The sequence below is a fragment of the Portunus trituberculatus genome, chromosome 46, assembly GCF_017591435.1.
Source record: "Portunus trituberculatus isolate SZX2019 chromosome 46, ASM1759143v1, whole genome shotgun sequence".
NCBI classification, from domain to species: domain Eukaryota; kingdom Metazoa; phylum Arthropoda; class Malacostraca; order Decapoda; family Portunidae; genus Portunus; species Portunus trituberculatus.
In genome coordinates this window covers 3,057,596-3,072,939 of record NC_059300.1, presented here as the reverse complement: position 1 = coordinate 3,072,939, position 15,344 = coordinate 3,057,596, and the positions used below count along the sequence as shown (strand labels likewise).

Below are 15,344 nucleotides of genomic sequence, written 5' to 3'. Positions count from 1 at the left end.
AAATAGACAAGTATTCCATGAAGTTATCTTCTTCGTACCCATTTTCTTCTGTGATTTAGTGTCATTGTTGACAACCGTTTTCACAGCTGTGCAGAGGGATGGGGCTGGTGTTGACTGCCTGCTTTATTTTCTAGCCTCTAATTATGGGCTGGCTTTCTTCACTGGACTAGTGGTAACTGACTCTTGGCTCCACAGTACCTTCATGCAGCTCTTTTGGCAGTATATCACCTGAGAGGAACTGGTATGCCAGCAGAATCTTAGCAAAACTTGGAGCACAATTCAGGAGTGTTTGTTGTTGTTTGCAGCCCCCTTTACCCATTTTTTTTAGTCATTTCAGTTTTTTTTTTTTTTATTCTTTCTGTGTTACCTTACAAACAAAATCATTCACATACACTTTCAATATTTTTGCCGTCCATCTTCTCTCATCGCACACCTGTAACAAGTAACTCTGAGGAGGAGACCAAAAATGTCCCCAGGTCGGACGCCCCTCTTGATAACGGCCCCAAATGCCTTGACACTTCCCTCAACTTTTTCTACATTAACTTCTGCAACATTTGCAGTCTTAGATCTAATTTTCAATCTCTAGAACACCACCTCTCCTCTACTAAACCTCATCTTCTTTTTCTCACCGAAACACAGCTGTCTGAGGCAACTGACAGCAGCCCCTTCTCTGTTCCCTCCTACTTTCTTTATTCTCATTTTCATTCCAAAGCTGGGTGTTGCGTCTATGTACGTAATGACTTAACTTGCTCTCGTGCTCACGCTCTTGAATCTTCCGAGTTTTCCACCATCTGGCTTCGACTTAACAGTCACTCTCAATCTAAATTTATCTGTGCTGTTTATCTCTCCCCTAACTCTTCTGACTATAGTAAATTCTTTGACTACTTAGCTTCCAAAGTGGAGCACATTTTGTTCATCTACCCTTTCGTAGAGATTTCCATCCTTGGAGATTTCAATGTTCACCACCAGCTTTGGCTTTCATCTCCCATCACTGACTATCCTAGTGAACTAGCCTTCAACTTTGCTATCCTCCATGACCTAGAGCAACTGGTACAACACCCTACTCGTATTCCTGACCGTCTTGGAGACACGCCCAACATTCTTGATCTCTTCCTCACCTCTATTCCTTCTGCTTATGCTGTCACCCTTTCATCTCCACTGGGCTCCTCCGATCATCTTGTGCACTTTATATCTCAGCCCGGAATCATGCCAAGTACAGGCAACCCCCTTTAACGAAGGTTCACACAACGAAATTTCGCTACAACGAAGGTTTCATTTTACTACCATTTGCTCATTTAACGAACACCAAACTCGCTTTAACGAAGTTTTATCCAGGTAATTTTTTCCAAATTTGAAAGCCCCACCATATCATGCAAGCTGACAGGCTTTTGAATACACCAGGAGCTGCTGGTACTAAGGCCTGCCTCAGGAGAAGTCCTGAGACACCTGTAGAATAAAGATCAAGATCAAGCCTCTCATGGACAACACAGGCACTGCCGATACAAAGGCCTGACTCAGAAGAAATTCTGCATCACCTGTAGCATCAACATCAAGATCAAGATCACGCACACCACTCACTCCCGAGTCAAAATATAACAGCGTCACCAGTAGCTCATCTTCCCTAGTTCAACTTACCACCAAAATGCCCTGCAACGTGGCCTAACGTTCCTAAGAAGACTAGGAAGTGTCTTACTCTCGAAGTGAAGCTGGGTATTATTCACAGACACGAGAGAGGCCAGAAAACTAATAACATTGCTCGCCACCATCTTGACTCCATCTACTGTCTACTATTTTCAAGTCAGCAGACTCTATTAAGAAGGCTGGTGAGACCGTATCTTCCTTGAAAGCTAAAAGAACCACCTGAACTTGTGACTCTACAATGGATAAAATGGAAAGCCTTGTGGAAATGTGGTACATAAGTTTTGTATGTGGTACCATGATGCGCACTTTGTTTACATTCCACAGGTTGCCGGTTATGTCTTTCTCGTTTCACTCTCCCTCCCTTCATAAAGTTAAGATCATCTACATTATAAAGTTACGTACATGCATACATTAGTGTACATTATAATGACTTAAATTAAACTACCTAAATGTTTAACTTCATAATTTTTACTTTCATTAAACCTTTTACTGTACTATGATGCACTTTCTCTTTGCTTACTCTTAATGGAAGTTCAAATCAGGGGTTAAATTTGTTATAATCGGTTCGCTTAACGAAGGTTTCGCTTAACGAAATGTTTTTTTTAGGAATGTAACTCCTTCGTTAAGCGGGGGTTGCCTGTATGTTCTTGCCAAACACTCCTTCATAAGTAGAAAATGTCAAAATCTTTCAAACTCAAACTCCCTCAAGACTTGTGGCATCTAGCCAAAAACATCTCAAATAGCTTCACTTCTTCATCTTTCCCTCCTTTATTTCATCCCGATGGCACCACTGCCATCTCTTCTGTCTCTAAAGCTGAACTCTTCTCTCAAACCTTTGCTCACAACTCCACCTTGGACGATTCAGGGCTTGTCCCTCCCTCTCCTCCCTCTGACTATTTCATGTCTACAATTAAAATTCTTTGTAATGATGTTTTCCATGCCCTTGCTGGCCTAAACCCTCGGAAGGCTTATGGTCCTGATGGGGTACCTCCTATTGTTCTCAAAAACTGTGCTTCTGTGCTTGCACCTTGCCTGGCCAAACTCTTCCAACTTTGTCTATCGACTTCTACCTTTCCTTCCTGCTGGAAGTTCGCCTACATTCAGCCTGTTCCTAAAAAGGGTGACCGTTCTAACCCTCAAACTACCGTCCTATAGCTTTAATCTCTTGCTTGTCTAAAGTTTTTTAATCTATCCTGAATAGGAAGATTCTCAAACATCTGTCACTTCACAATCTTCTGTCTGATCGCCAGTATGGCTTCCGTCAAGGTCGCTCTACTGGTGATCTTCTGGCTTTCCTTACTGAGTCTTGGTCATCCTCTTTTAGAGATTTCGGTGAAACTTTTGCTGTAGCGTTAGACATATCAAAAGCTTTTGATAGAGTCTGGCACAAAGCTTTGATTTCAAAACTGCCCTCCTACGGCTTCTATCCTTCTCTCTGCAACTTTATCTCATGTTTCCTTTCCGACCGCTCTATTGCTGCTGTGGTAGACGGCCACTGTTCTCCTAAATCTATTAATAGTGGTGTTCCTCAGGGTTCTGTCCTGTCACCCACTCTCTTTCTATTATTCATAAATGACCTTCTTAACCAAACTTCTTGCCCTATCCACTCCTACACTGATGATACCACCTTACATCTTTCCACGTCCTTTCAGAGACAACCAACCCTTCAGGAAGTCAACAGATCATCTTTCTAAGATTTCCAGTTGGGGCAGAGAAAATCTAGTAGTTTTCAATGCCTCAAAAACTCAATTCCTCCATCTATCAACTCGACACAACCTTCCAGACAACTATCCCCTCTTCTTCAGTGACACTCAACTGTCTCCCTCTTCCACAATGAATATCCTCGGTCTGTCCTTTGCTCATAATCTTAACTGGAAACTTCACATCTCATCTCTTGCTAAAACAGCTTTTATGAAGTTAGGTGTTCTGAGGCGTCTCTGCCAGTTTTTCTCGCCTCTCCAACTGCTTACTCTGTATAAGGGCCTTATTCGTCCCTGCATGGAGTACTCTTCACATGTTTGGGGGGGTTCCAGTCACACAGTTTTACTAGATAGGGTGGAATCAAAAGCTCTTCTTCTAATCAACTCCCCTCCTCTGACTAACTGTCTTCAGTCTCTTTCTCACCGCCGGAATGTTGCATCTCTTTCTATCTTTTATCACAATTTTCATACTAACTGTTCTACTGATCTTGCTAACTTCATGCCTCTCCTCCTCCTGTGGCCTTGCTGCACAAGGCTTTCTTCTTCCTCTCATCCCTATTCTGTCCAACTCTCTAACGCAAGAGTTAACCAGTACTCTCAATCATTCATCCCTTTCACTAGTAAACTCTAGAACTCCCTCCCTGCATCTGTATTTCCGAATTCCTAAGACTTGTCTTCTTTTAAGAGGGAGGTATCGAGGTATTTGCTCCCTAACTTTGGCTGATGCTTTTACACTTTTTAGAAAGCCAGCACTCAAGTGGGCCTTTTTTTTCCTTGGTTGGCCTTCTTCCCTACATGAAAAAACAAAAAATAATAATAATAAACAGTTAACCAGTTGGATTGACTCCCTGCTGAATTTAAAAGTTCTAGATGAGGAGAGTGATAAGTAGTTGACAAGTCAAGTTCAGATGAAGTGTATGGAAATTAAAGAAAAAAACTCTTTCAGCTGGAAAAAAAAGATCATCAGGGGTGTATGGTCATAGGCAGATACAAAAAAAAAAAAAAATTGGTGAATTAAAACTTTTGATGGGCACTTTGATCTTGTAATGGTGAGTCTGCTTGTTTGACATTAGAGGGGACTAGGGTTTATATCCCTAGCTGGTTGTAGACAATTTAGCTTTGTCTACCTACAGACTGAAATCCTTGTCCTCCTAGCAGGGAATAGCCACAGAATATAAGCAAACTAATCTCTAAGCCTTCTTTAACCCAGAGTAATGTGAAATGTGGCATAATTCTACGTAGTACTGGAGAAATCTTTTAAAGGACAATAGTAATGTCAGTAGTATAAGTATCCTTCAATCTTCTAAGTAAATTAAACAGTACAGTCATTTGATTTTTTGAGTGCTTCAAGATTCAAATGCTAAAACTTACTGCTTGAGTGAGAGATATCATATGCATCTATGATAGCATAAAACTTAATTCCCCAGTAGAAAATTAATATATAGAAAGGCATTATTTTAGTGTAAAAATCCTGCATAGTGTATATTTAGACATAAAAAATTTTGTAGTTGTAGCAAGGTTTGGCACTTGATTACCATGCAGTAAATGCTGAAAGTTTTATTAATGGACCAATTACTGTAAGTGCTTTCCAATAGATTATACCATGGCTGGATATGCTAAGTTATTTCTTTAAGTACATAGACATTGATATTGCAGGCGTCTCATCCCCAGCTCCCTCCATCACCTCTGTCACCTCTCCCATCCTAGCTCCACCCCCTCGTGCTGATAGATATGCAGGTCAGTTTTTTTTGTAGTATTTTAGTTGTTTAAGTTGCTTTAACATTTATTGTGATTTTGGCTACTTGATTTTCCTATGTTTCTATTTTTATGCCCAGGTCTATTCTTTTTAAATACTATATGTGAATGGATATTATGCATTAATACATAATTAAGGTAATGGAAAGTAAGGTAAGGTAATGGAGGAGGCCTTCATGACTGTGTTCACATATCTCTATATTTGCAGTGTTTAGCACGCTGCATGTTGATAGACCAATTATGTAAGATGATGTTTAGTGGGTATTGTATTTCAGTTATACATGTTTATTTTTATTCTTTTTTTTTTCAGAACTCAGTGATATTCTAAATGAAACTGAACCAGAAACTCCTCCAGCATTGCCACCCAGGACCGGGGGAGGTTCCTCCAGTCGGGGATCAACCCCTACGCCAACCATGGCTATCCCAAGACCTCCCTCACGGAAATCCATTGAAGTAAATCATTATAACTCTTCCATCTAAAGAAACTACTTCTCTTCATGGACAGTGGTGTACATCAGTAGACACAAACCACATATATAGTTATTCTGGTGGAAGATGCATAACACAAAATAAAAGCCAGTATACTTATTTACAGTGGAACTTTGTTACTGAACACATCACCTTCTGAACAAATCGGCTTTCAAGCAAAATTCTGATCTCATGATACATTTGGTTGCCATACCATAATTTGGTTCTCCAATAAAGTTACTTGACTTCAGATATAGAAAGGCAAAGCAAAAGCAAAATCTATCAATAGTGGTGTTCCTCAGGGACCTGTCCTGTCACCCACTCATTTCTTATTATTCATCAATGATCTAAACCAAACTTCTAGTCCCATCCACTCCTATGTTGATAATACCACCTTGCACTTGTCTTTTCAAGAACAACCAACCCTTCAAGAAGTAAACAGATCTTGCAGGGAAGCCACAGGACACCTAACCTCTGATCTCTAAAATATCTGATTGGGGTGGAACAAATTTATTATTGTTCTATAGCTTAAAAACTCTGTTCCTCCATCTATCAACTTGAAACATCCTATCAAACAACTATCCCTTCTCCTTCACTGTCACTCTTCTGTGCTGAACATCTTCTGTGTGTCCTTTGCTTATAATCTAAACTGGAAATTTCACGTCTTAACACTAGCTTCAACAAGTTTTATGAAGTTAGGTTGGTTTTCTTAGTCATCTCTGCCAGTTTTTTCTCATCCCCCTACTGCTAATGCTGTACAGAGATTTTATCCGTCTGTGTATGGAGTATGCTTTACATGTATAGGGTGGTTCCACTCATACAGCTCTTAGACAGGATGGAATAAAAAATTTAAATTTTATCAATGGCATTTTCCCAGTAGCCTTTTATTAGCAGCAAGATGTAAAAGTGTTATGATCTCCTTCATTTTAGCAGTGAGTAGATTGCTTCTCTCTGTATCACTCTGTTAGGCTTCCCTCACTAGATCAGTAATAAAGAGAATACCTGCATGTTCTAAACAGTATTGCCTGATGAGTTCTAAGTTACTGAGTTAATCCTTTCTGGATAAATAATTTCTGGGCTAGAGATATTGAGGAGCATCCATCTTAGGAGTGGAAGCTTCTGTCATAAGCTGCTGAGATAGGGTAGGCAGGTGTTCAGGAGTGGATTAATCCATTTTTTTCAGTTTTCAGCTATAAGGAACAAATCTGTTTAAGAACCAAGGTTCCATTGTAGTTTGTTATAAATATATCAACTGTACATTTCAGGGCAACAAGGTAGAAGATGGTCTTCCTATAGTGTTTCTTGCCAAGATTTTTAAAAATCACATGATGACAGAGAAAATATTCCTTAAGAAAGAGAAAATATTCCTTGCTGGCTTATGAAGCACATTTTTCTCACGTCTTTATCAATCTTTCTCATTTTCATATTTCTTCATAATTTTTCCCTCAGGGTCCAGCACGAGGTCGCCAGAGTCCCTCCACTGTACTTCCCCGGGCTGAGTCTGTATCCAGTCTGGAGTTCCGAACCTCAGGCATGATGGGCACTTCTCGTGGTCCCTCGCCCCTCACCATAGGCTTGTCCGACACAATACCTCTTGCTGTTGCATTTCAAGAACTTTGCCATGCTTACTTTAGGGGAACTGATGAATCCAGGTAACAAATAAATATAGTACAGTCAACTCTCGAGTAACGCGAGGGTAACGTTCCTGGAGGCGACACTTAATTCAAAATTGCATTATTCAAACATAATTTTCTATAGAAAACAATAGTAATAGGGGAGGGTTATGTTCCTGGCCACTTGGAAAGTCTGCCTAATTTTGGGATTTTGTTACTCAAACCTTTAAAAAATCTATTAATGCATCTTTAAGTCCAAGGAAATATTAAAAACATACATTCTCATTTTATTAGCTCTGATTATACGCAACATGCTCTCCCTCAGTCCCATTGCATGGATAATAATGGAGGTCTTTTCTCTCCTAATATATCAATCTAACACTTCCAACTTCTAAATGGTCACAGTCTTCCTTGATTTCTTGGAATTACTTTCTTGTGAGGGACACTTGGATGCCATAGTATAGGACACAAGGTGAAAATGCCAAGAAACAATCTAGTCTGTGCGGATTAACTCCTAACTCATTTTCATTTTTTTTTTTTTTTTTTTTTTTTTTTTTTTGTTCACAAACATTTCTGTTAGCATTTTACATACAAGCCTTACCACCAAGAAAGAATTGTTATGTGATACACAAAATGAAATCTTGCATGGAACATGGAAAAGAAAGCAGGAAATGAGGAGCCATTTGTGATTGGCAGTAGCCGCTTCTTCTTCTTGTAACGCTCTTTACCTTGTGCATTGCTTTCACCACAATATTTTTGTTTCTGCCCCATTATTGCCTGCTGTAATGGACATCATGTGGTGAAAGTAACGCATAAGGTGAAGAGAGTCGCAAGAAGAAGAAGCAGCTGCTGCCAATCACAAATGGCTCTTTTTCTCCTGCTTTCTTTTCCATGTTCCATGCAAGATATCACTTTGTATATCACAAAACAATCCCTTCTTGGTGGTAAGGCTAGTAAAATGCTAACAGAAATGTAGTTTTGTGAACATAAACGTAGGTATATGTGAAACAATAACACCTCAAAAGGTGATTTTACCAGCAACCTGCAAGCAATCTTGTTGACATGTCTTCCTGTGTTTGTGGATGCCATTTTGTTGCTGGAAGTTGCTCCACTTTAAATTTTATGAATCATGGTTTGATGCGGTTCCCACCAGAACAGTGTGGGTGTGCATGACATCATCGAGTTTACCCGTGTTAAATGGAATAAATTGCTTTATTTAATCGTATCTCCTTAAGCACTTAAATATCAAGTTGCATTAAATCAAAATTGCGTTAGTTGAGAGTTGACTGTTGCTCATTGGTGATTTGCAGCAGTAGTGACATTTATTTTACATAACTCTGATATTGCAGAGTGCTGTAAGAGTGTAAATAGACAAATATATAAGTTTTTATATTGATATATTTGCAGGTGCCAGGTAAAGGTGACAGGGGAGATGATGGTGTCGTTTCCTGCTGGCATTGTTGGTGTTCTGGCCAATAATCCATCACCAGCTCAGCTATCCTTCAAGGTCAACAATATAGCTAAAATCACAAATGTGCTGCCCAACAAGCAACTAATAACAATGTTAGTGTGCTGAAAATTTGCTTATTGTAATCATTATGGCTTTTTGATTGTAGATTTCAATCTGTTTTTCATGAGATGTCAATATACTTTCATCCTTTTTACTTATTTATTTTTATTTATTTGTTTACCTATTATATATATATATATATATATATATATATATATATATATATATATATATATATATATATATATATATATATATATATATATATATATATATATATATATATATATATATATATATATATATATATATATATATATATATATATATATATATATATATATACACATACATACACACACAGTGATATCTTGAGATATGAGTTCATTTCGTTCCATGATGGAGTTCATATCTCAAAACAATTTTCCTGTTAAAATGCATTAAAATGCCATTAATCCGTTCCAGCCTCCCAAAAACGAGCACCCCTATTTATTTTGCATGTTTTCAGGTAAGAAAAAGGTATTTATGAGTAATAATTATTGCACAGAAACATAAAATATAACAAAAGATAATATAGATCGAAAAACTACCCTAATAAAGTATATTTATCTCAGAGGGTGCATTCCACAGGACATTACCTTACTGCATTCCCAACCCTCACTTGGGACTGTTAATCAGTTAGAGTGTACAGATATAGCCACCCACAGAAGACTTGCTGCTCTAATAATCATTGAAGAGCTTGTTAACGATCCTATAAACACTATTCATCGAAAAAATTAAGTTTTAAGTAGAGAGAGAGAGAGAGAGAGAGAGAGGCTGCACTGCCACAGCCAGTTTGGTTTACATTGTCCTCCTTTTCCATTACATATACACATGCATACTTTATCAATGCATGAAAATATATAAAATGACAGCAGAAGTTTATTTAGTGTTCTTACCTTGAAGACAGACATTTTCAACTAATGATGATAAATAGTGGAGGAGGAGGAGGAGGAAGGGAGGAAGGGAGGAAAGGAAGCATGCACCATTCACATGTAAACATTAAACGTAAATTAAAACTGCACTTTCTAAAGAAAAAAAAAAAAAGAGAGAGAGAGAGAGAGAGACAGAGATCAGTAAATAGTGTATAAAAGAAGAAAGAATACCGTGCATGAGATCCACAGGAAACACATAGATAATAACTCAGCTGAGGCTGGACCGATGCGCCAAGCTGCCGACCTGCAGCAATATCCCCCAACCATGGCTTGTATCTCAAAATTTTGCTCGTGTCTCAGTAAAAAAAAAAAAAATAGCTCTTATTTCAAAAAACTCGTATCTTAGGCAGCTCATATCTCTAGGTACCACTGTATATATATATATTTATATATATATATATATATATATATATATATATATATATATATATATATATATATATATATATATATATATATATATATATATATATATATATATATATATATATATATATATATATATATATATATATTTTAAGGGCCAGGGTTATAGAATTCTATTCACTTACTGTCATGTACAGAATTATAATTATTTGAAAGGAAGATTCTTTGTTTGCATGGGTCAGTTTTGTGACCTAATGGCAGCTTACTAAGCAACACAGTTATATGAAACATGTGTAAGACTTATGGCCTTGGCTTTTTAGATAGATCCAATCTATAGAACCTTATCTCCGATTTTCAGAGAATTACCCTTTGACATTTTGTCTTCTATTTGAAATTTTAATTTTTTTTTTTTTTTTTTTTTTTTTTTTTACTTTACTTCTGACAGGGATAGATCAGTGCAAAATACCTGCTCTCAGTACTTTTTTATATTTATTTATTTTAACTTTAAATCTCAGATCATTTGTTCCATTTCCATTTTATCATGATATATATTCATCAACATAGTCTTAATTTTTCTGCTGCCATCCAGATTGAAGAATGTAATTCACACATCATCCTCTATTGATCTTTATTTTCTCTCTGTGTTGTTTTGCTTTCTTTCAATCATAGTATTTTCATAAACTAAAGGCTGTTCTCAAGAGACTCATAGCTATAATTTTGCTGTAATTTCCATAGTAATTGTTAGTGTCCTCCTTAGACATTGGGATAGTGATAGCCTTTTCCCCGTCTCAAGGTACATACATTTCTTTAACATGCGAACTTAGATATCCAAGACATCCATTTGATTAGTTTCTCCTCCCTATTACTCATGATTTTTCACACTTTATATCTTTGTATTCTTCATTTACTCTTCCCATTCAGAATCTTTTTATGATGCAGTTTTATGTGGAAGGTTTCATGTTTATGTGTGACCACCCAAATTGGGCACTTCACTAGTGGTTTAACCTGTAAGAGGTCAGCTATCTGTGGTCAATCACGTACAAGTACGTTTGCCCCTTTCTCGGTTTCCATGCGTTTGAAATTCCATCCAGCTTCAATATTTATGTTCTTTGAAGTGTCTAGCATATATCAGCACAATTTCCCGCCATTCTGACATGGGTTAGTCATCCTCATCCCCCACCCCACCCTGCCGCCTTGCCTTGGCGTGACCAAAAAAAACAGAGCAACATTTGGTATTACTGTCATGAATGTGATATAGCTCTATGCATTGAGCCTTGTTTTGAAGAATATCACACCCTGCTGCAATACTAAAAAAAGCTTAGATACTGAAAGAAAAAATAATAAACAATATTTTGTGGTAAACTGAGCAAATTACTTTTTACATTATATTTACAGTATTTACAAATATTTTTTGTATTTTTCATTTTATAAAACATGGGTTAATTTATGAATATGTAACCATTATACACATGTCTCGTAGGAGAAAAATATCGATAATACGATTAAAAAAACCTCATTCAGAAGTTGTATGTCTGGCAGCATCACTGAGCGAGGTAAATTTAAAGCTCCAGCTGGATATTTAAAAATTACTATTTCAAACTTTAACTCTTATTTTTACTTTTCTATGCCCATTTTGAGTTATATGGAATAAAAAAAGAAAGTGGAATTTTTGGTGACCTGAACGAGTATTCGGAGGTAAATCAGTGCTGACCTCTTACGGGTTAAAGGTTTAACTATTAAAGTAAATGTTGTTATTTGTTTGTTAATCAAGTTCATCTAAATTTCAATTTCTCCAAAGATTAGTTTTACTTTTCATTTAAAACTTATTTTCTTTGTAGGGATGAAGAACAATCAACTTCAGACTATGGAATATTCAATTTCAACATGAATGCACTTACATCGCTTCTCCGAAAACAAGCTGAAGGCAACCCTTCTGCATCTTACTTTAATGTTGACATGATCAAATATCAGGTAAGTACGGCAACATGCAAGCAACATAGCTGCTTATGTCCACATTTGACAGGAGGAAGGATGGTTGACTGACATATGGTTTCTGGGTTGAATGAGCAAATATTTGTAAGGTGAACAGGGTGGAAAAAAATGCTAGAGAATAAAAATTAAACATTGTGATTATGTATGAATACTTATATCATCATCATTGACATTCACAGGTGAACACTCTAAATGGAGCAACTACTTCACCACTCCAGTTAGTTTCGTACTGGAAGTGTGAAGATAATCACACTGACCTTCGTATAGATTACAAGTACAATCCTCATGCTCTTGCTTCTCCATCTCCCTTGCTGAATGTAAATGTCATGGTTCCTGTGGATGGTATTGTAAAAAATATGCAGTCCAAACCTCAGGGTCAATGGTAAGGAGATAAGTCTGTTTGAAAAACAAGTTTCAGATATAATTGTCTTTCATGCTTATTATTTGTGTGTTCATTAAATGTATCATCATATTTCATCCTAGTTTTATCCACATAGGTTAAAAGACCAGCAACGAGCAGTATGGAAACTAACAGAACTGTCCCCACACTCAACCAACAATGGAGTTGGTTCTTTAAGGGGCAAGTTTGAGGTGGCTGCAGGTCCATCCACACCAGCCACTGTCTCCACACAGTTCAATTGTGAAGGCACAACAATATCAGGCTTGGAATTCAATCTTCTTGGCTCAGGGTATCGAGTTTCACTGGTGAAGAAGAGATTTGTTTCAGGTGAGACTAGGTTAAGGCCACTGGTGATTTTTTTTTTATTAATATATTTGTTTAGAGATGCTTGTATGTAAAAGTATGACTGTAATTTAAAGTGTAGCTTGACATAATTTCACTTTGTTGGGAATGTCATCGTGGTGCACATAAAGACAGATTTAGATGTTTCATTAGTATGTTCTGTCACTTGAAAAAGTAGAGAACTGGGAAACTTTTAGTGTAGGTATGAAAGAAGTGTATTCCTCTCATGAATGTTTGAGATATTGGTTGTACTTTTATTTACTTTTCAAAATTCTGGTATAAAGCATAAATGTTGAAGAATGTAGATTTATGAATATTTAGGGAACTGAGTGCTTTACAGCAGTCACTGATATGCTATGGCTTAGTAGTGAAAAACATGCATCAATGAATGTAGTGTTAAAAGTGTGAGAGACAAGACATTAAGTGTAATGAATAGATATATCATCAGTGAAACAAAAATTATCACAAGAATCTTGACAATTTGAAGATGAATGGGGAGGACGGTGATATTTGGAAAGCACGGAACTAAGGACTCATAAATATTCAAGCCCTGAAGGAGAGGTGGCATCTATAGTTGATGCAACATAGAGGATGGGTGACATCCATAGTTGAAATGCCCTTTGTGGACTTAATTCTAAATTTCTGCCTGACTTTTTTGGCCTACAAACATTCTTCCATCACAACAATGTCTCTGAGCTTCAGTGTCCTCTGAATCATCATAATGGCTAAAGAGAAAAATAATCATTCCTCTTCCTCTCATGCCTCAGACAAGGATAAGTGACCAGTGACTTCCACTCGAAATATGTAAGAGCAAAAATTTTCCAAACAGCCTCTTATTGAAAATAATATTGGGAGAAAGTTAGAGATTATTCTCTCAGGTCTTGAAAATTGCTTTACCAGAGAAAAATAAAACATAATAGACTTACACTCATATACATCATCCCAGCCATGATGATTAAAAATTTTCTTGCATATTTTAAGTGAGAGATAATAATATTATTTCCTTTAGTGTGTCTGCAAAATTATAGATTTTAGCATTCATGGGAGTGAGTGACTGAGAGATACTATGCAGTAAAGCAGATAAAGGAGGCTTGGGACACTCCAGATAGGTGCCATATGGCACTTAACCATCTGAACAGATGCTGAGAAGCACAGGAAATTACTTAACTTCATCACTTTAGCACAGACACACCTCATCATGTAGAGAATTTGTGTTTGTGGGGTATTGAAGAGGAAGGATTATAAGGGTGATGCCATTGCGTTTCAATCAATTGCTTGAGACAGAATTGAGAAATTAGCTGTAGTTTCTCTCTCTCTCTCTCTCTCTCTCTCTCTCTCTCTCTCTCTCTCTCTCTCTCTCTCTCTCTCTCTCTCTCTCTCTCTCTCTCTCTCTCTCTCTCTCTCTCTCTCTCTCTCTCTCTCTCTCTCTCTCTCTCTGATGCCTGAAAAGCTTTGCTTAAAATAGGCTAGCTAGTTTGCACAATGCATATTATAATATTTACATTATATATTTTAAAACTAGTGATAAATAAATCTCTTCAATTCTCTCTCTCTCTCTCTCTCTCTCTCTCTCTCTCTCTCTCTCTCTCTCTCTCTCTCTCTCTCTCTCTCTCTCTCTCTCTCTCTCTCTCTCTCTCTCTCTCTCTGAATTGTCTCTCTCTGAATTGTCTAAACTACTCCGGCTGGCAGGGACAGCCATGAGGAATGGCCCCATCTTTTGGGGGTTATGAGATGGAAGGGAATTGATATGTAGGATTGTAATTTTTTCTGACAACTTGAATCTTAAACTTACAAGAAACTCATTTTAAATTATTGGATCTTCATTTGTCGGTTGGTGGTAGAGGAAGGATAGATTTAGATAATACTTGGTATGAAGAGCAGCATGATGTGTGATAAGAACAAGTGAGTTTGTGTGCAGGAGTATACATGGTTATTTATGTTTTCTGAATTAGGTGACCTGTATGAGAAGAAAAGATAATACTGCACAATGTTGTGATTCATCTGTCACCGTTATGATTTCCCTTATTATAGTAGAATGTTCCCAGTAAAGGATGTGGGTAAAAATCTATAACAGTTGTGAGAATATTTTAAAACATTTTCTACCTTTATTTGGCATAGTTTTTTTTTTTTTTTAAAGAAAATAGGATAAAATTTTTAAATCTCCACAGTGAATTAATTATTCATATCTTTTTCCTTTCCTCAGGCAAGTACATATGTGATGCAGATGCTGTGTTAAGATTACGGTACGGCTCAATACCCAGCTAGTATTAGGTATTGTATATTAATTTTCTATGTAGCCAGTGTAAGACAATTTAAAAATTTTTATATAATTTTTTTTTATTATTATTATTAGTATTAGTATTAGTATTGTTATTATTATTGTTGATGTTATTTTTACTATTATTATTTTTATTATTATTATTATTATTATTATTATTATTATTATTATTATTCATGTTATTGTTGATATTTTTATTTATTTTTAGTATTTGTTATTTTATTATTATTATTATTATTATTATTATTATTATTATTATTTTATTTATAATTTTTTTTATTTATTATTTATTTATTTATTTATTT

The 15,344-nt window shown here is 36.5% G+C and overlaps 1 protein-coding gene across 15 annotated transcripts in view; it reads left to right on the top strand.

Moving 5' to 3' along the window:
* Positions 1-15,138, top strand: part of LOC123519901 (F-BAR domain only protein 2-like) — a 104,068-nt gene extending 88,930 nt beyond the window's left edge. For 2 of the 15 annotated variants that reach the window (XM_045281555.1, XM_045281556.1), the window contains exons 15-22: positions 4,998-5,078; positions 5,407-5,549; positions 7,014-7,216; positions 8,585-8,740; positions 11,866-11,998; positions 12,199-12,401; positions 12,517-12,746; positions 14,965-15,134. In XM_045281555.1, coding sequence (XP_045137490.1) covers positions 4,998-5,078; positions 5,407-5,549; positions 7,014-7,216; positions 8,585-8,740; positions 11,866-11,998; positions 12,199-12,401; positions 12,517-12,746; positions 14,965-15,026 — 1,211 coding nt within the window. In that variant the 3' untranslated portion in view covers positions 15,027-15,134. Of the gene's footprint in view, positions 1-4,997; positions 5,079-5,406; positions 5,550-7,013; positions 7,217-8,584; positions 8,741-11,865; positions 11,999-12,198; positions 12,402-12,516; positions 12,747-14,964 lie in introns of all 15 variants that reach the window. The other 13 variants (XM_045281560.1, XM_045281554.1, XM_045281553.1 and 10 more) reach the window with 13 other exon arrangements.
* The last annotated feature ends 206 nt before the right edge of the window (positions 15,139-15,344 follow it).